Below are 26,135 nucleotides of genomic sequence, written 5' to 3' on the forward strand. Positions count from 1 at the left end.
TTTTTTTTTTTTTTTGAGAGGGAGTCTCGCTCTGTCACCCAGGCTGGAGTGCAGTGGCGCAATCTCGGCTCACTGCAAGCTCCGCCTCCCAGGTTCACGCCATTCTCCTGCCTCAGCCTCTCCGAGTCGCTGGGACTACAGGCGCCCGCCACCACGCCCGGCTAATTTTTTGTATTTTTAGTAGAGACGGGGTTTCACCGTGGTCTCGATCTCCTGACCTCGTGATCCGCCCGCCTCGGCCTCCCAAAGTGCTGGGATTACAAGTGTGAGCCACCGCTCCCGGCCGTCTTCACGCTTTTAACTTATTTTCTGTCTGGGTTTTGAAGTCACACAGTTATGACTCTTAAATGGAGTCTGATAACATTTATACACTCTAAGTTTAAAAAAAATCCTGATCTTGTGAATTTTTATTTTCCCTAAAAACGTTTATAAGCACATCATTTTAATGAATCTAAGCCTCTTTTATTATTTATTTTTTCTACTTTGCTTTCCGTTAATTTCACATTTTGAGAAATATAATGGGATTATTTTAAATATCTCATTATTTCAACAGCAGTAATATTTGATGGCTTTCCTAACCCAACTTATTTTATATAATCTCACTCATTAAAAACTGTCAATTTAGGGTTGAAAAAAGTTGTTGAGATATTAAACATTTTTATATTTTTGATAACAGGTTATTGAAGATATATATGAAAAAGAGATTGTCAAATCAAGGTAGGAATGAATTTAAATTTTATACAATGTGATTGGGGTGGACCAAGTTGGATCTTGGCTGAACTTCTAAATGTGATCATAACTTGAACCTTTTTTTTCTGTTTCAAATTGGTCGTCAGGGAAATGGTGACTAGAAAAACTTTAGGTGCTGAAGAGTCATAAATTATTTTTTGCCTTCTAACTTTTGGCTCAGATTAGAGGTATCAAATCCCATAGGGTTTATTTGGATTTAGATGGAATTTGAGAAAAAGTAAACGTGAAGATTTTATTACTAGTATTTTCTTATTTCTGATTCACCTTTTAAAAATATTCTTAGGCCGGGCGCGGTGGCTCACGCCTGTAATCCCAGCACTTTGGGAGGCCGAGGCGGGCGGATCACAAGGTCAGGAGATCGAGACCATCCTGGCTAACACGGTGAAACCCCGTCTCTACTAAAAAATACAAAAAAAAAAATTAGCCAGGCGAGGTGGCGGGCGCCTGTAGTCCCAGCTACTCCGGAGGCTGAGGCAGGAGAATGGCGAGAACCCCGGGGGGCGGAGCTAGCAGTGAGCAGAAATCGCGCCACTGCACTCCAGCCTGGGCGACAGCGAGACTCCGTCTCAAAAAAAAAAAAAATATATATTCTTAAGTTATGAAAATAAGACATTATTAAATTTACAATAATACAGCATACATATGTAATGTATAAAATGTATAATAATAAACACGGAAGTGATAAAAATTATTTTTGAGCAATATGCTGTAAGGGGTGAGTTTCAATAAGTCATCTTTTCTGCCCCCAATCCCTGGTTCATGTATATGGTTCATATACATCTGTTCTATTCCCCACCCCTTCACATGTTTTTTCAAACACAAAAGGGTTTGTACTCTACATGCTATTTTTCATCATGCTTCTTTTAAAAAATTTAACAATGTGTCTTGGGCATCTTTTCGTATATGCACTGCAGACATGTATGTCCAGTGAGTATTTTAAAAGGATATTTGACCAAATGGGTCAAAGGCCATCTTCAGGATTTTGTTCTTTATTTGAAAAACAGTAGGAAGTAAGAAGAGTTGTAAGCACAGTGGTATTTGAAAAAGAGAATTTGGGTTTGTTTGTTTGTTTTTTTTTCTTTTTTTGAGACAGGGTTTCACCATGTTGGCCAGGCTAGTCTCAAACTCCTGGCCCCAAGTGATCCACCTGCCTTGGCCTTCCAAAGTGCTGGGATCACAGGCATTAGCCACTGCACCCAGCAAGAATTTGGATTTGGAGGGAGCAAGAGGCAGGGAATTAATTAGGTGAGCATTGTAGTTGTCAGCTTCAAGATGTCATAGATTTGGCTTGCGTGGAAAGTTGGGAGAGGAATTGTCCGTTTGAGAGAGACAGAGATAGAGAGACTTGATGTTTGGATGTGGCAGATATAGGAAAAGGAGGAATCAAGGATGGTCCTAAAATTTTTTGCTTAAGTTGCTGAGTGATTAGCGATGCCATTACTGACTTTTGCCACGTTGTTGGGGGTAGGATTGGGTGTAGATCATTATTTCATTTTTGGATATATTGAATTCTAGCTACTTAAGAGCTATGAAGATGGAGATATGGAATAAGCAGTTGGATATCCAGGTGTATAGCTCAAAAGAGATTGGGTTGGCTGGGCATGGTGGCTCATGCCTGTAATCCCAGCACCTTGGGAGGCCGAGGTGGGCAGATCGTTCAAGCCCAGTAAGTAGTTCAGGACCAGCCTAAGCAACATGGCAAAACCCTGTGTCCAGAAAAAACACAAAAAATTAGCTCGACATGGTGGCGTATGGTTGTAGTCCCAGTTACTCAAGAGGATGAAGTGGGAGGATCACCTGAGCCCAGGAGGTTAAGGGTTCAGTGAGCCACAATCGTGCCACTGCACTCTAGCCTGGGCGACAGAGTGAGACTCTGAGAAAACAAACAACAAAAAGAGACCGAGTTGAGCCTACTTTGTATTAGCCACCATTTCGATGCTAACAGTACAACAGCAAAGAGGGGAGATACAGTCCCTGCTGTCATGGAGCTTACATTCTAGTAGGTCAGACAGACGGACAGACAGATATCTATATATCTCTATGTAATGTAATGTCAGGAGATAGTAAATGCTGTGAATTAAAGTGTGGTTAGAGGATAGTGACAAGGGCTGGTGTTTCAGAATAATTAGGCAAATTCTCTCTGAAAGTAGGGCATTTGAGCAGATTTGTAACATATGGCCTGTTGGTCTGAAGGTGAGTATGAATGAAGTTTCTTGAGAAAACTAAAGACGAGTGGGTGGATTAATTCTAGTATCATTTTTTTCTTCTATATTAAGGTTATAGTAATTTGAAAATTATTTTGAATCTTCAGAATAGATTTTCACTCCAGTGGAAAGTGATTGTTTATTTTTTCATTTAAACCCTTGCTATTAATATTTCTTCTTCAGAGGTGATTTTTTATAACAACCAAAAACTGCTAATGATTTTTAAGCCATATACATTTGGCTGCTTTTTGTGTGTAGCTCTCTTGTGTGTAGCCGAGATTGCACCATTGCACAATGTGTGACAGGGTTGCTCTCTTTCACCCAGGTTTGAGTGCAGTGGTGTGATCTCACCTCATTGCAACCTCTGACTCCTGGGCTCAAGTGATCCCCCAACCTTAGCCTCCCGAGTAGCTGGGACCACAGGCACAAACCACCATGCCCAGCTAATTCTTTTTGTATTTTTGGTAGAAACAGGGTTTTGCCATGTTGCCCAGGCTGGTCTCACTCCTGAGCTCAAGCAATCTGCCCACTTTGACCTCCCAAAGTGCTGGGATTATAGGAATTAGCCACTACACCCAGCCCCTACGTTATTCTTTTTTTTTTTTTTGAGATGGAGTCTCGCTCTGTCGCCAGGCTGGAGTGCAGTGGCATGATCTCGGCTCACTGCAAGCTCTGCCTCCTGGGTCCATGCCATTCCCCTGCCTCAGCCTCCCGAGTAGCTGGGACTACAGGTGCCTGCCACCACGCCCGGCTAATTTTTTGTATTTTTAGTAGAGACGGGGTTTTACCATGTTAGCCAGGATGGTCTCGATCTCCTGACCTTGCGATCTGCCCGCCTCGGCCTCCCAAAGTGCTGGGATTACAGGCGTGAGCCACCACGCCCAGCCAGCCACCCCTATGTTATTCTTAGTTCTGAAAGAAGTAGCTGTCTTTGGCATGGCTAAGATTTATCCTGGCACTTTTAACAGTCGTTTTCTTATCTTGGACACGTTTTTTATTATTATTATTATTTTTTATGTTTTTTTGAGACGGAGTTTCAATCTTGTTGCCCAGGCTGGAGTGCAATGGTGCAGTCTCGGCTCACCGCAACCTCCGCCTCCCAGGTTCAAGTGATTCTCCTGCCTCAGCTTCCCGAGTAGCAGGGATTACAGGCATGCTCCACCACTCCTGGCTAATTTTATATTTTTAGTAGAGACGGGGTTTCTCCATGTTTGTCAGGCTGGTCTCTAACTCCCAACCTCAGGTGATCCGCTTGCCTCGGCCTCCCAAAGTGCTGGGATTACAGGTGTGAGCCACCACGCTGGCCTACATTTTTTATTCCTGAGTACACTTCTGTAACACATAAACTATAGTATGTATTTAAAAATTTAACATGGTGAAACCCTGTCTCTACTAAATACAAAAATCAGCTGGGTGTGGTGAAACGCATCTGTAATCCCAGCTACTCGAGAGGCTGAGGCAAGAGAATCGCTTGAACCTGGGAGGCGGAGGTTGCAGTGAGCTGAAATTGTGCCACTGCACTACAGCCTGGGCGACAGAGCGAGACTCCATCTGAAAAAAGAAAAAAAGAAATTTAAATGACCAGTTTTTTAGGCTAGGTCCTGAGGAAATTATTTTGCTGAGCTATGTGCTCATGGCATTTTCAGTATTGGGCGAATGGCTTGATGTAACAGCCATGTTACTGTGTGGTATATTACACAGTTGATTCATATTTGCTGTTCTTGCCATTATCAGATTTGGCAGGCTTATCTTAATGAATTCTTAATCCAAGTTTGATTTTAAAAATATTTTTAAAATAATAGTTAAGTGCTTACTATGTGCCAGATTCTGCTGTTAGCACCTTGCATTCTGCTACAAGCATCTAGCTCATTTATTCCCACAACAACCCTATAACACTATTATTATCCTCATTTTATGGATGAGGAAACTGAAGTAGATAGGTTAAATAACTTGTCCAAGATGTTTCCCAGTATTTAGAGGCACACCAGGTATTGAATCCTGGTTCCCTGGTTCTTTTTTTTTTTTTTCTGAGTTCTTACTGAATATTCTGCTCTGTTCTTTTATTTTTTTGAGATGGAGTTTCACCTTTATTGCCCCAGGCTGGAGTGCAGTGGCACAATCTCAGCTCACTGCCACCTCCGCCTCCTGGGTTCAAGCGATTCTCCTGCCTCAGCCTCCTGAGTAGCTGGGATTACAGGCATGTGCCACCATGGCCTGCTAATTTTTTGTAGTTTTAGTAGAGACCGTTTCACGATGTTGGTCAGGCTAGTCTCGAACTCCTGACCTCAGGTGATCCGCCCACCTCGGCCTCCCAAAGTGCTGGGATTACAGGTGTGAGCCACCGTGCCCGGCCTTGAATACCCTGTTCTTAAATAAGAGTCCTTTGCCTTCTAGAAACCTTTTAACTAGTACACTCTGGTATGATGTTTAATCCTGTTATGAACCAACTAAGTGGTTTTTAATGCTTTCAAAAAGGGTGATTTACAGAGTAATTTACTTTTCCCAAAGTGTTTATTTTTATTTGAAATGTATGGACTCTTTTATTATGAAATGTAACACAGAAAAGAGCATAAAACAAATGTATAGCCTTACGAATTATAGTAATAATTCATAACCACCACCTAGGCTGAAAAACTCCACGAACATTGTCAGTGTTCCAGAAGCTCTCTGCTTGTTTCTTTTCTTTATCATTATAATATGTAAGTATGCAAACAAGAATACTATAATTTTGGTTCTTTTTCAACTTTAAATAAATAAATAGAGTCACACACTATGTACTCTTTTGTGGCTGGCTTTTTTTTTTTTTTTTTGAGATGGAGTTTCGCTGTTGTCGCCAGGCTGGAGTGCAGTGGTGTGATCTCGGCTCACTGCAACCTCCGCCTCCTGGCTTCAAACGATTCTCCTGCCTCAGCCTCCCGAGAAGTTGGGATTACAGGTGCCCGCCACCACTCCTGGCTAATTTTTTGTATTTTTAGTAGAGATGGGGTTTCGCCATGTTGGCCAGGCTGGTCTCGAACTCCTGACCTCAGGTAATCTGCATGCCCCAGCCTCCCCAAGTGCTGGGATTACAGACGTGAGCCACTGTGCCTGGCGTAGCTCGCTTCTTTTGTTCACTGTTACTACTTGTTGTTTTAATCATCTGCTTAACAGATCTGGAAGTAGGTAGCTCAGAAGTTAATAATGTCAAGGCCCTTGTCAATCTTGTCAAAAGGTTTTATTGATTTTTTCCATATGGTTGTGGTGGGGCTGCCACAGCTCCAGACCTCATATTTCACACAGTCATCCCAAAAGAGGAAGTTGTTGGGGCAGGGGGGAATATAATAGAAAAGAACTCTCATTTGTGTGGCCTCTTCTCTTTTTCTTATCATATTTAATGATACAGTAATAGATCGGGTTTATCGTACATAAATTATTCAACTTTGGAAGGATTTAATGAAATGCACGTTAAGCCCTTGGCGGTGTCAGGCATAATGCATGCTCTCAGTAAATATTGGTAACTTAAAAAAAAAACCATCCAAAAATCCTTCAAATTATTTATATTTGTGATTATTGTTTGTAACTTTTCATACTTATTTATTTATTTTTTTGAGACGGAGTCTCACTCTCGCCTGGGCTGGAGTGCAGTGGCGCAATCTCAGCCCACTGCAACCTCCGCCTCCCGAGTTCAAGCAATTCTCCTGTCTCAACCTCCTGAGTACCTGGAACTACAGGCACATGCAGCCACACCTGGCTAATTTTTTGTATTTTAGTAGAGACGGGGTTCCACCGTGTTGTCCATGCTGGTCTCGAACCCCTGAGCTCAGGCAATCCACCCTCCTTGGCCTCCCAAAGTGTTAGGATTACAGGCGTGAGCCACCGTGCCCAGCCTTCCATACTTATCTTTAAAATTCTTCTGACACGGTGTCTAGTTCATAGACCTGTTTTTTTATCTTATAAGTACACTTTCAGTTAAGCTGTTCACTTTATCTGTCTCAAAGAGTTCATTGGCAAAAGTATAAAACTCCAAATTTAATAAATACCACTGAGATGGCTAGAAGAGGAATTGAATGTTTTTCAGACTGCTTTTGCTTTATTTTGACATATCAAGAGTTATTTTTCAAGGCCAGGCGTGGTGGCTCATGCTTGTAATCCCAACACTTTGGGAGGCCGAGGTGGGAGGATTACTTGAGCCCAGGAGTTTGAAACCAGTCTGGGCAACATAGTGAGACTTCATCTCTACTAAAAATCAAAAAAATTAGCTGGACGTGGTAGCACGTGCCTGTAGTCCCAGCTACTTGAGAGGCTGAGGTGGGAGGATCGCTTGAGCCTGGGAGATTGAGACTACAGTGAGCTATGTTTGTGCCACTGTACTCTAGCCTGGGCAATAGAGCAAGCTCTGCCTCAGAAAAAAAAAAGAAGACTTATTTTTCACTTGTCTAGTTATCATAAAGGAAAGTTGGCTGCTCTACCATTTTTATACATGAGGAAACGGAATTGCAGAATGTTTAAAAGATGTCGGGTGTGGTAGCTCACGCCTGTAATCCTAGCATTTTTGGAGGCTGAGGTGGGCGGATCACCTGAGCTCAGGAGTTCGAGACCAGCCTGGACAACATGGGGAAACCCCTATCTCTACTAAAAATACAAAACATTTGCCAGGTGTGGTGGCACGTGACTGTAATCCCAGCTACTAGAGAGTCTGAGGCACGAGAAATGCTTGAGCCTGGGAGGCGGAGGTTGCAGTGTACCGAGATCGTGCCACTGCACTCTAGTGTGGGCGATGGAGCAAGACTCTGTCTCAATAAAAAAGAAAAAATAAAAAAATGTTTAAAAGACATTGTCAAAGTAACACTGAGTCATTACTAGAACACTGGTATTCTATCTTATGAGCCAGGATTTTCTCTCTTTTATCGTGAGGTCCCATTTGTGACTGAAGAAATTTAATGTAGAGTTTTGTGTATAATGGGCAGTGAGTGAATTCTGTTGTCTAACATACAGTTAATTCAAGTGAAATGTCTGCAGTTGAAGATTTAGAGTGTGTCACTCAAGATGGCCTATCCACTCAGCATCTTGGCTGGCTGTAGAAGCCAGTACTTTGGCAGTATTCTGTCTTCTGCATAGTAAAAACCTTCATTTCATTCTCACTGAAGTTTTGTGACATCGCATGCTCAGTGAAACCAAGAGATCAGAAATCAGTGGAATAGGATTTTTGACAGGATAGTGGTTTCCTGGGGCATTATAAATTCATAATACATGTACTTTTAATTTTCAAAGCTGGAAACTATTACCTAGTGACAGTGTTCTGATCTATTTCCAATATTATAAAATGATAAAGCTAAATTAGTGGCCATTTGTATCTGCTTCGGGACAACGTAAGTATGCTTTGGACAAACATGATTATGTCATTGTTTATTCATATAAAACAAAGTAATTCTATTTAAAAAAGACAGTATATTAAAGACAAATATCTGATATTTCCTCCACAATATTTTAGTATTTTAAGCTCACTGTCAACACTAAGAAGCAAGTGAAACATCTGATTTTCACATTTGCAATATAGATATGTGTCCTGCGTGCTTTTAGGAAGGCATGACTCTAGCAAAGTGTTTCATTTGAGTATTGAATGAAAACATGTTTGTCAGTGCTTAAGAAGTTGAACTGACATTGGAAGTTGTGATCTGATATTATGAATTTTGATAGGTGGGTTAATATGGAAACAAAACATCCCTAAATGCATTTGTGTTAATAACTCTGAAACGTTTGTATTCTCTATTTTAAATATTTTGCTTATTTTTATGTTTTCAGGTTTGCTATTAGAAAGATAATGCTGTTAGAATTTAGGTAAGTTATAAGACATTCTGTTGATGAAAAAGATAATGTGATTTGAGTTTTAGCTAAATTTTATGTGTTATTTCTGTGAGTGACTAAGAAAATCTAAATTTGTGAAGATTTATATTTTTGTGATTGGCTTATTTTGGAATATGTGTATGATAGCCTTTGTTTTCAAAGATGATGGCCCATTGTTAGAATAACTTGTATTTTGATTTGTTTCTTACTTGTTAAGCTAGCATGTGGTGAATAATTTCTGAACTCAAACTTGGTTTCTGTAGTGATCAGTGGAAATAAATTAGAGTGTGTTCTATACCCACTTTTTTTCCCTGCCAAGCTAAAATGTTGTCATCAAGGTAGCATTGTTCCAGTCTAGCTACTAGTAATATAAATATTTCAGACAAAAGATAATGTATGATTTTTAGATTGCAAAGGTAGATTAGATTATGTTGCAACCAGATCTAGCCAGTATGCTGAAAATAAAAGCCAGGATTGTTGTTGATGATAGTTACATTTACCATTTCTCAAACAGAACACCAGTTTTGTGCTCACCACACTGTTAAGCATTTTATATACAGAGTACTCACAACAATCCTGTGAAGTAAGTACTATCCTCTGTATTTACTGGAAACAGAAGTTGAGATCAGAGAGATTAAATACTTTGCTCTAAGTAATTGGCAGAGCTGGGATACCAATGTCTGATGCCAAAGCTCATGGTTTTCCACTTCTCTACACTTCCTTGACATCTGGTTTACATCAGAGGTCAGGGCCTCTGTATTAATAATTGTTACTCCTACATACACAGATTTGATCCTTACAAAAGAAATGACATGAAGTAGATGGTCTTATCGTTTTTATAGAGGGAAATTGAAATTTATTATTATGAATTAACTAGTAAGTTGAGTGCCTCCTGTATCCTAAGGACTGTATTATTACTAAATGATCTTATTTAATCCTCACAACACCACCAGTAAGATCTTCCTTATTTTGTAGGGGAGAAAACTGAGGCTAGAAACTGGACCCATCTGGCCCTGAGATAAATATGCTCTTTCCATCATATTGTGCCTCCTTTCAAGAAGACAGATTAAAATCAAGAGGCTACCAATATGCAATTAGAATTAACCAGAATTCTAGAGTCCAGCAACCAAGAGAATTGCAGGAACTGAAGGAGAAAGCAACAAAACAGATTGAAAGCATCAATGACAGTGAAATTTTTTTTTTTTTTTTTTTTTGAGACAGTCTCACTCTGTTGCCAGGCTGGAGTGCAGTGGCACAATCTCAGCTCACTGCAACCTCCACTTCCCGGGTAGAAGCGATTCTCCTGCCTCAGCCTCCTGAGTAGCTGGGGTTACAGGTGTGCACCATCACGCCTGGCTAATTTTTGTATTTTTAGTAGAGATGGGGTTTCACCATGTTGGCCAGGATGGTCTTGATTTCTTGACCTTGTGTTTGCCTGCCTCGGCTTCCTAAAGTGCTGGGATTACAGGCGTGAGCCACCGCACCCAGCTGACAGTGAAAAATTTTTAATAGCTGAAAAAGTCGGTTGTTACCTTTCAGAAACTTATTTAATTTTGTGTGACGATATCATTTTCCCTGGGCCAACTTCCAAACATAACCAGTCTAAAGTTTGTTGTAGAGAGTAATTGATGGTTTCTTGCTAAAGTGGAAAGTAAGATGGCATGGAGAAGGTAGCTGGATATAGGAAAGTGAACTGAGAAAAGGGTTTCCATGGATGAAAATCATTAGAGGAAGGCATTATTTTATATCAATATTGTATAGAATTTGCTGCAATTGCTGAAATAGGATCAGGAAGTTATTGAACAAATCCTTAAGTTTGAAGAAAAGAGATGTAGTTTGGAGTCAGGACCATACCTGTGTAATCAGGCAAATCATTGACTCTCATCTCAGTTTTCTCATCTAAGAGATTTTAAGATAGGTTTGGAATTTGCTGTGTAGTCGGATAACACCCAAGATAAGACTTTACTCTTAAAAACTGTGGCAAGCCAGTGACATCTGTGGGACATCTGGCAGAAACAGTTATAAAGATACTCTGGAAGCATATGTATTCCAACTATACTGCAAAAAACTCTATAAATAAAACCTTGGTAAAGGTGAGTTTATACTCCCAAATTACAGAGCACATTAGGGTAATATTCTCTACTATAAGCAAGAGTGAACAGCAGAGAACAAATATTTACCCCTGCCCCCACCACCAAGAACTTCAGATAATTAAATAATTGATACACACTGTCAAGTCATTATGTTTAAAATTATTATTGGCATAAGAGAAGAAATATAATATGTGAGAAAGAAACAAGACACTAAAAATGGGTAGACTTGGGGGAGGGAAATGGAGATAAAAAATCATTGAAATTTAAAAACTCAATTAGCAAAATAAATAACATGTTAGACGCAGCTAAAGAAGGAATTAATGAACTAGAAAATAGATCTGAGGGAATTAACTAGAAAATAGCAAAGAGGGCTGGGAGTGGTGGCTCACACCTGTAATCCCAGCACTTTGGGAGGCCAAGGCGGGTGGATCACAAGGTCAAGAGATCGAGACCATCCTGGCCAACATGGTGAAACCCTGTCTCTACTAAAAATACAAAAATTAGCTGGGCGTGGTGGCATATGCCTGTAATCTCAGCTACTCAGGAGGCTGAGGCAGGAGAATCGCTTGAACCTGGGAGGCAGAGGTTGTAGTGAGCCGGGATTATGCCACTGCACTCCAGCCTGGCAACAGAGTGAGACTCCGTCTCAAAAAAAAGGAAAATAGCAAAGAGAAGTAAAAATGAAAAATACAAAAGGAAAATAAGATATGTGGAGACTAGAATGAGAAGGCTTAGTAGGAGTTTCAGAAGATTTTTTTTTTTTTTTTTTTTTGTTTTGGAGGGGTCTCACTCTGTTGCCCACGTTGGAGTACAGTGGCACAATCATGGCTCACTGCAACCTCAACGCCCTAGGCTCAAGTGATCCTCCTACCTCAGCCTCCTGAGTACTTGGGACCACAGGTGTGCACCATCACACCTGGCTAGTGGTTTTTTGTTTTTTTGTTTTTTTTTTTTTGTAGAGATAAGGTCTCACTATGTTGCCCAGGCTGGTCTCAAACTCCTGGGCTCCAGCAGTCCACCCACTTTGGCCTCCCAAAGTACTAGGATTACAGGTGTCAGCCACCACACCTGGCCTCATTTTGTTTTAGAACTGATATTTGTCAGGTATTTTTGGATTTTCCTTTTTTTTTTTTTTTTTTTTTTGAGACGGAGTCTGACTGTTGCCAGGCTGGAGTGCAGTGGCACGATCTCAGCTCACTGCCATCTCCGCCTCCCGGGTTCAAGTAATTCTCCTGCCTCAGCCCCCTGAGTAGCTGGGACTATAGGCATGTGCCACCATGCCCAGCTAATTTTTGTATTTTTAGTAGAGATGGGGTTTCACCATGTTGGCCAGGATGGTCTCGATCTCTTGACCTCATGATCTGCCTGCCTTGGCCTTCCAAAGTGCTGGGATTGCAGGCGTGGGCCACTGTGCCTGGCCAACTTTTACTTTAAGAAGAGCCTTAAAGTTAAAGGCCCAGTGCAGTGGCTCATGCCTGTAATCCCAGCACTTTGGGAGGCTGAGGTGGGTGGATCACCTGAGGTCGGGAGTTCAAGACCAGCCCGACCAACATGGAGAAACCCCTTCTCTACTAAAAATACAAAAAATTAGCCGGGCGTGGTGGCGCATTCTTGTAATCCCAGCTACTCAGGAGGCAAAGGCAGGAGAATCGCTTGAACCCGGGAGGTGGAGGTTGCTGAGAGCCAAGATCACGCCATTGCACTCCAGTCTGGGCCACAAGAGCAAAACTCCGTCTCAAAAAAACAAAAAAAAAAACAGCCTTAACTAAGGGAATATCCAGTGGTTTGGTGGTGATAATTATATATGTTGGCAACGTTTGATACCTTTTTATTTGAATTTATAAGACTGTCATTCTCCAAAGCTGTATTTTCTATATATAAATTTGTAGCTGGTAGCAGTGACCTAGACTGCAGGTAAATTTGTGGAGGATTCCAAGTTTTGTTTTTTGTTTTTTGAGACGGAGTCTAGCTCTTGGCCAGGCTGGAGTGTAGTGGTGCAATCTCAGCTCACTGCATCCTCTTCTATCTGGGTTCAAGTGATTCTCCTGCCTCAGCCCCATGAGTAGCTGGGATTACAGGCGGGTGCCACCATACCCAGCTAATTTTTGTATTTTTAGTAGAAATGGGGTTTCACCATATCACAACTTCTGACCTCAAGTCAGGAGTTGACCTCCACCCACCTCGGCCTCCCAAAGTGCTGGGATTACAGGCATGAGCTACCACAGCCAGCCAAGGATTCCAAGTTATAAATAGAGATTTCCAAAATATTTTCAGAAAGTTGTAAATAATTATGCTTTTCTGGGTGAGTTATGCATGAGTGGTGGTAACTAATGAAGTATTCTATGCTTTTTACTCTTTCCAGCCAGTATCTTGAAAATTATCTCTGGATGAATTATTCTCCTGAGGTATCCAGCAAGGCCTATTTAATGTCAATCTGCTGTATGGTGAATGAGAAGTTTAGAGAAAACGTGCCTGCATGGGAGGTAACTGATTTAAATTACTTCATAGCTTTCATAGTGACCCACATAAGCCATTACAAAGTGGCAGAACTTTTACTGATAGTGGTGCTTTTAGAGCAGAACTTTACCCAGTAATAAAGCAAATATTGAGAAAAAGAATGGGTATATGAAAGATATGTTTTCTTTTGGTTTCAATACTTTCTTCAAACGATTTAATAATTTATGAATTGAAAATTTGTGAATGTGAGTTATTTTTCTGCTTTGTGTTTGAAACAAAGAATGGTATATGTTATAAAAACTTACATCAGGAGCTGGCAAAATGGAAATTATATTAATAAGTACAAACAGGCTGAGTGCTGTCACTCATGCCTGTAATCCTGCACTTGGAAAGCTGAGGTGGGAGGATTGCTTGAAGCCAGGAGTTCAAGACCAGCCTGGGCAACAAAGCAAAAACTTGTCTAAAAAAAAAAAAAAGTTAGCCAGGCATGGTGGCATGAGGCTGTAGTCCCAGCTACTTGGGAGATTGAGGCAAGAGGACCACTTGAGCCCAGGAGTTCGAGGCTGCAAGGAACTATGATTGCACCACAACACTCCAGCCTGGGTAACAGAGCGAGGCCTGTCTCTAAGAAGAAGAAAAAAAAGCGCAAGTATATAATGTTCAAATGAGATATTTTTCAGTATCTTTTTTCATAAGAGGGAGTTTATATTTGTAGTTTTACATGAAGAAAAAAAGTTACCAAAGTCAAGACAGATGCTTACATTATAATTTCAATGGTCTTTTGGTTTTTTTTTTTTTTTTTTTTTTTTGAGACGAATTTCGCTCTTGTCATCCAGGCTAGAGTGCAAATGGCATGATCTCAGCTCACTGCAACCTCTGCCTCCCAGGTTCCAGCAGCTCTCCTGCCTCTGCCTCCCAAGAAGCTGGGATTACAGGTGCCCACCACCATGCCCAGCTAATTGTTGTATTTTTAGTAGAGACGGGGTTTCAACATATTGGCCAGGCTGGTCTCAAACTCCTGACCTTAGGTGATCCACCCGCCTCGGCCTCCCAGAGTGCTGGGATTACAGGCATGAGTCACTGTGCCCGGCCTGTTCTTTTTGTCCTTGATTTGGGATCTATTTTTCCTTTTAGAAATTTCTAATGCACTGATGTTTCCTTTTTGTGCTGGTGCAATAGAAGCTTGATCAGTAGGGATCCAAAATCTTTGTTTTCTTTGCCCGCCATATAATGGTCACTTCATCAAGAGTTTCTTCTCTTCCAGTCACACTTTTTTAAATGAAAAAAAGGAATGGATGCCTGTCATCTGTTTTGAGTAAATGGTCTCCAAAGTGAAAAGGTGATAGAGTCTTTAAGATAAAACCATGGACACTTATCTCAAATATTCATTAAATGACTACCATCTCAGGGCACATTAGAGATGGGTTTTATGTCGCTATCAAGAGAGCCTGAGGTTTCTTCAAGTTGCTTCAAGCTATTATAGAAATATAGAAAGGAAGAAGGAAAATTTTTTGAGCCAGGGAATAACCTGGTCAGTTTGCCTGTTATAAAGATCACTTTGGTGATTAGGCCTTGAAATAGAGAAATGATAATACAGATTTAGAGGATATACAGAGATGCAGAAGGTAGAATTGATCGAATTTGATAATCAGTTGAAGTAGCATTAGGAAAGGGTGTTATTTTCAATAACCTTCCAGGCTTGGACAAATGAATATAATATATGATGGTGCCATTTACCAAGATAGGTAATAGAGAGTGAGGAATAATTTGGAGGATTCAAAACTGTTGAATTGAATTTGGACATATTCAGTTTAAATTGCCTTTGGAATATCTAGATTAAGTCGTCTAGTAGAGGAATCTAAGGTTTGAGAGCTCAGAAGAGAAATCTGGACTGCAGATGTATATTTGGAATCATTGGTATTTAGTGGTTGAAGTAATAGGGGGAGAAGAATGAGGCTAGAACCCTAGGAATATTGCGGTTTAGATAACAGACAAAAGAAGAAGAGCCTTCAATATGGTGAAAAGGAGTTGAGGGTTAATAAGGGTCCATAGGACTTGACAGCCATACAGCTTCAGGAAAGCTTGTCTTAGAGAAGTGAATGAAAACAACTAGTGTAACCACACGCTTGGAGCACTTGTCTGTGGCAGTAACTAGAAACAGAGGTAGGTCAAAGAGGCTTGAATACATTTACATTATTTACAAGTTAAGTGTAAAGAGCTAATATAAAGCAGGAGGGGCTGTCCTTGAGATTCATTGCAGTGTGAAAACTACAATTTTTGCTAAAGATGTAGTTTCTTTTTTTTTTTTTTTTTTTTTTGAGACGGAGTCTCGCTCTGTCGCCCAGGCTGGAGTGCAGTGGCGCGATCTCGGCTCACTGCAAGCTCCGCCTCCCGGGCTCACGCCATTCTCCTGCCTCAGCCTCCCGAGTAGCTGGGACTACAGGCGCCCGCCACCACGCCCGGCTAATTTTTTGTATTTTTAGTAGAGACGGGGTTTCACCGTGGTCTCGATCACCTGACCTCGTGATCCGCCCGCCTCGGCCTCCCAAAGTGCTGGGATTACAAGCGTGAGCCACCGCGCCCGGCAAGATGTAGTTTCTTTTGTTTAAATCAGAGAAATTAAAACACTTCAGATCCTTAATAAGAAAACAAAGCCTAAGCTAAATACAGGCATAATCCACAGAGGAAAAACTAAAGAAATTAAAGCCATTATTTTATTAGCTAAAGGTTTCTGCAGCTCTCTCATAGTCCTGTCAGAAACCTGTATTTGACTTGCCATTAATTATAAGTACGTGATGCTTCTTTTATAGATATACAAATAACCCTTTTGTAATTATTCTTTTTTTTAATAGACTGCTAAAAAGCCTACTAGGGCTTCTTTAAAGCTTAAGTGAGCAAGCCAGTACAAAATGAATTTTTATTCTGTTTCTTTTCAGATTTTTAAGAAGAAGCCAGACCACTTCCCATTCTTTTTTAAACACATCTTGAAGGCGGCATTAGCTGAAACTGATGGTGAATTTTCACTTCATGAACAGACAGTCTTACTACTTTTTCTTGATCATTGCTTCAATAGTTTGGTACTTTTACTTTATATTTTGGGGTAATTTTCAAGTTTTCTTGTTCTTTTAGGTTGAGTTTAGATGAAATTACCTCTGTAGCCAACTCTTCATCTGTAATAGTGGGGAATAAGGATAATGCTAAAAGCTTGATTTCAGCCACTTATCAGTAAAACCATTTTATGTGTTCACTTTTTAATAGATTTGAACTTGATACTTAATTTTTTCTATCTAGACTTTTAAGAAAAATGATTATAAGAACTGAAACTCCAAAGGGAGAGCACAAAAATGAGAAGCAGCAAGGAGACTGGTTAATATGGAATTGGAGTAATGAGATCTGTGCCACAAACTGCATATACATACAGGAATGTAGTTTCATTACTTTTCATCATGCCTCATGCATAGGCTGGTTAGTCAGCAGGACAGTTGTATTTTGAGTTGACTGATAAAGGCCAAGTGTAGATGATCTTTGAAAATGTCTTATGTGTGATACATTTTCATCCTTCATAAGATTATCTTCTAAAAAATTAAATATTTTCAGTAATATTTTATTTGAGCTTTCCTATGTGGTTAGCTGATAAAATACACATATTTATTTAGTGCCTCTGAATTGATAATTCACTTACACCCATGCAGGAGAATGCATGGAGTTCTTTCTTATTCTGAAGACCGAGTGTTAATAGATGGATGGTTATTACCTGTTTCCATGTACTATCTCACATAGATCTTTTAAAGGCATAAAAAAAGATTTATGATGCCTGCACTGGATACCACTGTTATCTCTTTAACATTTATTTTTATTTATTTATTTATTTATTTTTGAACATAAACTCAAGATTTTATTGTCTTCATAATAAAGATGATGCTTAGAACTGGATCACTTGTCCCTTTCTCTTCTTATCTCCTCCCAGTTCAAAATGCTTGCATCTTTTAATAGCCAGCATTCTCTTAGATCTATAGTTGGGCTCAGTGCACTCAAGCCTTAGCACAATCTTCTTTGTAGTTTTAGCCTTTTTCCAGAAGATCGGCTTAAGTTTGCCCACCATAGCCACTCTGCTTCCTGTCATAACGCCGTTTTCCCTGGGCATACAGAGAATCCTTGCCCTTGTACTGTGTCACTTTATGGGGTTGGTGCTTGCCACACTTCTTACAGAAAGTCCGGCTGGTTTTAGGGACGTTAACCATGCTTGCGTGAGCGTTATCAGCATGAAAAGCCTCTTTAACATTTATTAAACTAAACAGAACAAATAGAAATATAAATAGATATGATTTTTTTTATCGGAAACTAAACAGAAACAAGATTTCATTAGTATTAGTAATTTGGTGATAGTTTTAACCAACTTACCAAACTAGTTTATTATTGAAATGCTTTATCTTGCTGGGCACAGCGGCTCACACCTGTAATCCCAGCACTTTGGGAGGCCAAGGCAGGCAGATCACGAGTTCAGGAGATTGAGACCATCCTGGCTAACAAGGTGAAACCCCGTCTCCACTAAAAAATACAAAAAAATTAGCCGGGTGTGGTGGCAGGCCCCTATAGTCGCAGCTACTAGGGAGGCTGAGGCAGGAGAATGGCGTGAACCTGGGAGGCGGAGCTTGCAGTGAGCCAAGATTGTACCACTGCACTCCAACCTGGGTGACAGAGCGAGACTCTGTCAAAAAAAAAAAAAAAAAAAAGAAATGCTTTATCTTTTAAAATATGCAGTCAATTCTTATTTGAGGTAGTTATGTTTATTTTATAAAGTAGCTGTGAACACTGAATGAGCTAATACAGAACCATTACTCCTTGGGGAAATACAGGGTTAGGTTCCTGCAAGCCTCGGTGATGGCATTTTACAAACTATCAATACATAGCCTTATTTTATGTGTGTTTCTATTTAAAGACAGCTTATTTATTGTATATTGTTGATTCATTAACCATGAACTCACTGCCAACAGCACTGTAATTATGCCTGAACAAAGCTTATCCAACATACGTATTTACTCTGTAAGACATATCACAGCCTTCTTGCACCCATGAACATCAGACAGCACTTCAGCCTTGGGCTTGCTGCCATTTTAAACAGCAAAATCATCAAAAAGCACAAACGTGCCCCAAAAAATAGTACTCAATAGACCACAAAAAGGATACTTGTTTCTTATAGTATGAGAGCTGAGAATGAAGCAGAGCATCAGCTCAGTCTCACCTGAGAATGTGCATGTCAGGCAACTCAGATTTTTGTTTGGGCCATCTGGATGACTGTGAAAGCACATAGAGTGTAGATTTTGAGGTTTCAAATACATTTTTGTTAGTATATGAATTTACAAATACAAAATCTGTAAATAATAAGGATAGAGCCTTTTTTAAAGCATTGAACTTCTTAATATCAAAATATTAATTTGAAAATATTTGTGGCATGTTTTCCCTCCAGGACTTAAAAAGGCAGTATACTTCTTATGTAAAAACTTAGGTAGAAATGCTGGTATGTTTATAAACTTGTTTTCTTCATGCCCTAAACAGGAGGTAGACTTGATACGAAGTCAAGTACAGCAGCTTATCTCCCTCCCAATGTGGATGGGCTTACAGCTGGTAAGTCTCTAATTTCAGAGTCTTATGAATGTATGTGTTATAAGTAGAACATGTGGTTGTAGAGTCTATAGCCTTAATCTGGATATACAAGTGGTAGCTAAATACCCCTTTTCTTAGAAAAGCCACTTTGCATTAACTTTTCATAGATACAGTTTTTATTTTAAAGTTTTTATGTGCATTCAATATTTAACTTAATTTTAGTAATATAAAATGAATATGGTAGTATGTATTGAGCTTATAGAGAAAGGTAGTTAATTTAGCAAAGTATAGATGAGACTAAATGTGGACTTAAATTTTTTTTTCCTTGATTAGAGTATATATATATAGCTGTAGGAGAAGATCTGGATCATACCTAATATTAATGACTTCCATTTTTCCATAAAGTCTTTATTGGGTAATATGTGCAGGTACCAAAGCCAAATTAATACATCTCAGGTAGTTTAGTTAAAACTATCAGATTTCAGTGTAATGCTTTATTCAGAATTTCATTTCCTGCACATGGATGTTTCTGCATATACTCAGATATGCAGACTCATTTATAAGCACCAGTTGATGGGGATGAAAACATAAGGCACATTAAATAATTAATACTGAGTTAAAAAGTGGCAAGTGCCATAAGAGAGAATATGCTGATGTGGACATTTCCTTATTTACTTGTGATCGCTGTTTTTTGTGCATTGTTTCAGACTCATATTTTTCAAACCTCAGTGATTATGCTAAGTGTTGGTGCATATATTTTTCAGACTTAGCGCTCTAAGTTTTGAAATAAAAAAAGTTGATTATTGAGCTTACAATCTTGATTTGTATTTTTATTAACAAGAGCAAGAATTGAATAATTTTTTAAAATATCGTTATTCATTTCTTAATTTTCAGGGTTTGTCATGTTATTTTTAGGTTTTATCAAATTGCTCTATTTTGTACTCGTATATTAGAAAACTAACAAATGGTTGATCTAATCCTTATCCTTGTAAACTTTGAGGTTACTGGTAATTTAATAACACATCTCTTCTTCAGGCACGATTGGAATTAGAATTAAAAAAGACACCTAAGCTAAGAAAATTCTGGAACTTGATTAAAAAGAATGATGAAAAGATGGATCCAGAAGCAAGAGAACAGTATGTTGGCAGAGCTTCATTTCATGTTGGCTTATTATGCTGGATTGTGGACCTTAGATGATGTTGACTGGTTTGTTGTTTTCCTTTATATAGTGCTGAGCGCAAATAAATTATTATAATAAGTGCTTTTACCTAGACTGTCATTAAGAATATTTTTCACAAAGATCTAAAGCAGAAGCCAGAACATTATGCTTTTCTTCTTTTCCTTCTTTCTGTGCTGCTAAGTATATATAGTTGACCCACTGTTTTTCTCCCTGCCTATTGTCCGTGTCCCTCATGGATGGTTCTCAATTTTCTCCACTATCTTCAGGCTATTAATATAACTTTTCTTTCTTTTTCTTACTCCTTCACTCTTTTTTTATTTTTTTGAGACGGAGTTTCGCCCTTCTTGCCCAGGCTGGGGTGCAATAGTGTGACCGTGGCTCACTGCAACCTCCGCCTCCCGGATTCAAGCGATTTCTCTTGCCCCAGCCTCTGAGTAGCGGGGATTACAGGCATGCGCCACCATGCCCGGCTAATTTTGTACGTTTAGTAGAGACAGGGTTTCTCCATGTTGGTCAGGCTAGTCTCGAACTCCCGACCTCAGGTGATCCGCCTGCCTCGGCCTCCTGAAGTGCTGGGATTACAGGCATGAGCCACCGCGCCCAGCCTAACTCTAAACTTCTTACAAGGCTTTCAGAAGCTTGCAGCTGTTTCTTGTGACTCTTGCAAATCACTGGACTACTCTAGTCATTGTTTCTGTAGCATTTCTTTCCTAAGTCCCTTTCCTCTTCACTCCACTTAATTGAATATTAACCATATAAACACTCTTCCAGACCAACTATTTTACTTTAGATCATAGTGCTTTCATCTGAACTCCTAGAACACATGCTCTATGATTTTTTTGAAAACATACAGCTGTTTATGTAATGATTGGGATATGTATAGTAGTTGAGGACATAGGTTCTACAATCAGACTTAGCTAGATTCCACACTCAATTGCCGTATGACTTTGGGCAAGTTACTTCACCTCTAAGCCTCATTGTGAAATCTGGACAATAGTACCCATTTCCGAGGACTGTTATCAATATTAAATAAGATGTGAAGTGTTTAGCGTAGCTCAGATCCTGGCAAAATGCGTGCTTAATTAATATCAGGCAGTTTTATTAATCACATACTGGCATGTATTACTAATTGTGTTTATAATATATGACTTGTTATTGCAAGTAGATTTTAGCCATTCCCCTTCTTTGTATTTCCAGCAGGACTGTTACAAGCATTTACAGCTATACAATACTTGATACATGTCTGTTCATTAATGGATAGATCTTAAAGTAGTAATGAATAGAAAATTATTTTTTAAACATTTGATCTTTAGCTATTATAATACTCTGTTATACTTAATACTTAAACGTTAAAATATAATATTGTTCATCTCATTTTAACTACATTAAATGTGAGATTTTTAATGGTAAGGGCAGACTATAAACGGAATTTTGAAACTTCTTTCTGGGTCTGACTTGTAAATCACAAATGAAAATGTTTGGCTGGGAGCTGTGGCTCAGGCTGGGCGCCATGGCTCACGCCTGTAATCCCAGCACTTTGGGAGGCCGAGGTGGGTGGATCACAAGGTCAGGAGTTCAAGACCAGCCTGGCCAAGGTGGTGGAACCCCATCTCTACTGAAAATACAAAAATTAGCCAGGCGTGGTGGCAGGCGCCTGTCATCCCAGCTACTCGAGAGGCTGAGGCAAGAGAATTGCTTGAACCCGGGAGACAGGGGTTGCAGTGAGCTGAAATCACGCCACTGCACTCCAGCCTGGGCAACAGAGCAAGATTCCACCTCAAAAAAAGAAAAAAGAAAACGTTCACGGTGAGAGAAGGAGGTGCTTGCTTAGGTGGCTTATTAGGTCAGTAATGTGACTCTCCTTTTCTTCGTATAGCACTGTATTTACGTAGAAAGAAGAAGCTGTATATCCAAGTTATAGTCCCAGCTTCACAAAGAAATGAACAGTTGAACAGTATTGGAAAGCTGTGGTCAACATTTAAAATTTACTTTTGAAATGACTATTTTTCAAAAATAATTGGTCAATGTTCTTTCTGATTTTAGGGCATATCAAGAGAGGAGATTTCTTTCACAACTCATCCAGAAGTTTATCTCTGTGCTGAAATCAGTCCCACTTTCCGGTAACTATCTTCTTTTTTACTCAGTGCATTTGTGAAATTATCATATAGCTGCCCCTATGGTATTTACTCATCTCTAATCTAAAAACTGTTCTTGGAATGATTTTAAATTGTATTGGCAAAGTGTATGTCCTCTCCTTTTTAAATATATTACCAGTGTGAGTATTGGGACTGCCTTTAAGGGTTATTTTATTTTATTTTATTTATTTATTTTTTGAGACAGAGTCTTGCTCTGTCACCCAGACCGGAGTGCAGTGGCATGATCTCGGCTCACTGCAACCTCCCCCTCCAGGGTTCCAGTGGTTCTCCTGCCTCAGCCTCCCGAGTAGCTGAGATTACAGGGATGCGCCACCATGCCCAGTTAGTTTTGTATTTTTGGTAGAGACGGGGTTTCTCCATGTTGGCCAGGCTGGTCTTGAACTCCTGACCTCCAGTGATCCATCCACCTCAGCCTCTCAAAGTGCTGGGATTACAGGCGTGAGCCACGGCGCCTGGCCTAAGGGTTATTTTAAAGGCACCAGTGTGGTTATTGAAATATTCCTTTATGTAGCAAATATTTTTATCACCTAATTACTAGATCTAGGTCCTGTCTAAGGTGCTGGGATACAGTTGTGAAGAGGAAAATTACAGACCATATTTGCATGTTATTTATAATATGGTGCTGAATAGTGTTTTTAAGTCCTGTTGATACTGTTGGGGGAAAAAAAGGAGAAATATTACTGAGATATGAGCTAAAAGACTAAATAGAAGGATTTTCCTCCATCATAGCTCCATTTATTGATTTAAAAAGTAAGGATATACTATATAGAGTACATACTATATTAAAATTATAAAATTAAAATATAATTGTTTAATTATTATTATTTTTTTGAGACAGAGGCTGACTCTGTCAGCCAGACTGGAGTACAGTGGCACAGTCTTGGCTCACTGCAACCTCCGTCTCCTGGGCTCAAGCAATTCTCCTGCCTCAGCCTCCTGAGTAGCTGGAGGTACAGGGGTGGGCCACCATGCCCGGCTAATTTTTGTATTTTTAGTAGAGACGGGGTTTTACCATGTTGGCCAGCCTGGTCTCGAACTCCTGACCTCAGGTAATCCGCCTGCCACGGCCTCCCAAAGCACTGGGATTACAGGCGTGAGCCACCACACTCGGCCAATTGTTTTAATATTTTTAAGTGGAATATAATCTAAGAACAGCTCTATAGGTATACCATATTTGTATTTTTGCATCAGAAAGTACAGCTTTTAAAAAAATACAATGGAATGAGTTATAAATGCTGACCCTCCAAGTAATATTTTACAACTGAAAATCATAGCTACAGTTCAGTGAGGAGTTGATACCAATGCAGTAAATCAGTTGTATCTGATTTGGGGCACAGTACTGCTACTAGCATTAGTATAAAGAAAAGGTTTTGGCCAGGCGCGGTGGCTCACGCCTGTAATCCCAGCACTTTGGGAGGCTGAGGAGGGTGGATCACGAGGTCAGGAGATCGAGACCACAGTGAAACCCCGTTTCTACTAAAAATACAAAAAATTAGCCGGGCGCAGTGGCGGGCACCTGTAGTCCCAGCTGCTTGGGAGGCTGAGGCAGGAGAATGGTGTGAACCCGGGAGGTGGAGCTTGCAGTGAGCCGAGATTGTGCCACTGCACTCCAGCCTGAGTGACAGAACGAGACTCCATCTCATAAATAAATAAATAAAGAAGACATTTTATGCTTATAATCTTAAGTCTGTTAAGTGCCTTCAAACCTGAAAAGAGGACTAAGATTGGGTTTTCTTGGCACAAAGAATAACATTGAGCACTTTGAGCTACTAATGTCTATAGAACTAATGTCTGTAATAAAAATTGATATCTCTAACTATGGAATGTTTATCTAGGGTCGTCTAGGTTTCAAAAACAAGAACATAGGGCCTGCAGTAATTTAACAGCCTATAAACCGCTTGCTGTTGCCACTATTGTTTATATACTGTCAGAAAACAACTTTTTTTTTTTTTTTTTTAAAGATGGAGTCTCATTCTGTCTCCCAGTCTGGAGTGCAGTGGCGCAATCTCAGCTCACTGCAACATCTGCCTTCTGGGTCCAAGTGATTCTCCTGCCTCAGCCTCCCAAGTAGCTGGTACTACAGGTGCACACCACCATGCCCGGCTAATTTTTGTATTCTTAGTAGAGATGGGGTTTCACCATGTTGGCCAGGCTGGTCTTGAACTCCTGACCTCAAGTGATCCACCCTCCTCGGCCTCCCAAAGTGCTGGGATTTCAGGTGTGAGCCACTGCGCCTGGCCAGAAAACATCATTTCTTAATCTTGAATTTTTATCAAAATTTGTCAGCTTGCTGGTAAAGGAACTAACAGGATGATGACAGTAATTTGCCAGTTCAGAATGGGTATGAAGATAGATGGATTATGTAGTTAGGAAAAACAAGGCTAATTTTTTAAAGATTTTAAGAAGGATTGTAGTTTCCTTTTTAAAATAGGGTCATTAAAAACAGAATGCCCAGATGAGTTGTTGGAAATCTGTGTAGGATAGTCTGAGATGTTAAGATTGCTGTTAGAAGGGAAAAAAAGTTACAGTATAGCTGAGACAAATGATAAGGAAATATTTGTGTCTGAAATTGGGATAGCAAGGTTTCTACCTTAGGCAACATGCCCAGTAGGACCAGCTATCATAAAAAAACATGCAACTTTAGTCACCAGAGTACCATGCATTGTTTTCTAATTTTAAATGGGCCATTTCCAGTAATTTCTCAAGACGTAAATAAAGATACAGAATTCAGAATTTGCTCACTCTTTTAGTTTGGGAAAAAATGTTTTCCTTTGACAGTTACAAGAATGAAAGATAGCAACAAAAGGTTGGTTTGAATGGATTTAATTTAAAAATTGCTCCTTTAAATTGTTATTTTAAATAACTGTATATGTATGTCGCAGAAAACCTGGGTTCCAGTTCTAACCAACCATTCTAGCTTTACACCTTTATCAGGTCATTTTCTCTGATCATGTTTTTCTACCTGGAAAATGAAGATCTAGAATAGATGCTCTCAAAGGTCTTTTCCAGCTAATAATTTCTATACTTCTGTTATTTCAGGTTTGGATTATGGGCATATGCTAGCTGAAAAAGTTCCAGTTAACATTTCTGTATATATTAATCACAAAAGTATTCACATTTCTTGCTTTACATTAAGCTTTCCGTTTTCCTGTACACTACAAATAAATAAATGGATTTTTATGTAAGCATTTGTAGGATGCCTTCTATAGGTCTGGCACTGGGTGTTAGTCACTGCTGCAAGTCTTTAAACTAAGTAGCAACAGGAAACCTAAAATTATCTTTGTTTTAATTGAAACCAACTTGACAGGATGGTTTTAGTTGGTAAAATGGTAGACCATTTCCTGGCATTAGGAAAAAAGCTTGTACTCTGAAAATACTTCGTGTCCCAAGGTTGTAATTATTTAAAAACAAAAATAAATATTTGTAAAAATAGTATATTATGCTCATAAGTAGTATATAATAAGCTAGTGATTTAAAAGGTATTTTTATTGTTCTTTGTGTCATTGGCATTCTAATGTTAAAGTAATACATGTACAGTGGAAAAAAATCATAAAAATTACCTCTCTAATTAGTTTTCAGTGCACTTTAAAGGTGTGTGTGTGTACATATACATAGGTGTGTGTGTTTATACATACGAGAAAACTCTCAGAAGTTTAGAATGTAAAGACAATAAGGAAAGTGGAGCAAAAACTGATATAAAACTGCCTTCTAGTTTTTATATCTCTAAGTTTTTTCAAAATCTAATTGAATACAGATTTTTAAAGGTTCATACTTTTAAAATATCTTTGCAAACCTGATTTTTAAAATGTGCGTCTGACCCAAGCTAGATTTTTTATTTTTCTCATATTTGTAGAGCTAAGTATCAGGG

At 39.4% G+C, this 26,135-nt stretch overlaps 1 protein-coding gene and 1 pseudogene across 1 annotated transcript in view; one reads left to right on the forward strand and one right to left on the reverse strand.

Annotated features, from left to right (window-relative positions):
• Positions 1-26,135, forward strand: part of AQR (aquarius intron-binding spliceosomal factor) — a 119,724-nt gene that overhangs the window by 9,070 nt on the left and 84,519 nt on the right. Inside the window, exons 3-9 of the mRNA XM_032175964.2 lie at positions 677-717; positions 8,736-8,771; positions 13,233-13,353; positions 16,264-16,404; positions 18,884-18,952; positions 19,967-20,067; positions 22,155-22,231. Of these exons, the coding sequence (XP_032031855.1) occupies positions 677-717; positions 8,736-8,771; positions 13,233-13,353; positions 16,264-16,404; positions 18,884-18,952; positions 19,967-20,067; positions 22,155-22,231 (586 nt within the window). The remainder of the gene's footprint in view (positions 1-676; positions 718-8,735; positions 8,772-13,232; positions 13,354-16,263; positions 16,405-18,883; positions 18,953-19,966; positions 20,068-22,154; positions 22,232-26,135) is intronic.
• Positions 17,221-17,622, reverse strand: LOC116482484 (large ribosomal subunit protein eL42-like; annotated as a pseudogene).

The sequence above is a fragment of the Hylobates moloch genome, unplaced genomic scaffold (assembly GCF_009828535.3).
Source record: "Hylobates moloch isolate HMO894 unplaced genomic scaffold, HMol_V3 SCAFFOLD_14, whole genome shotgun sequence".
Classification (NCBI taxonomy): Eukaryota; Metazoa; Chordata; class Mammalia; order Primates; family Hylobatidae; genus Hylobates; species Hylobates moloch.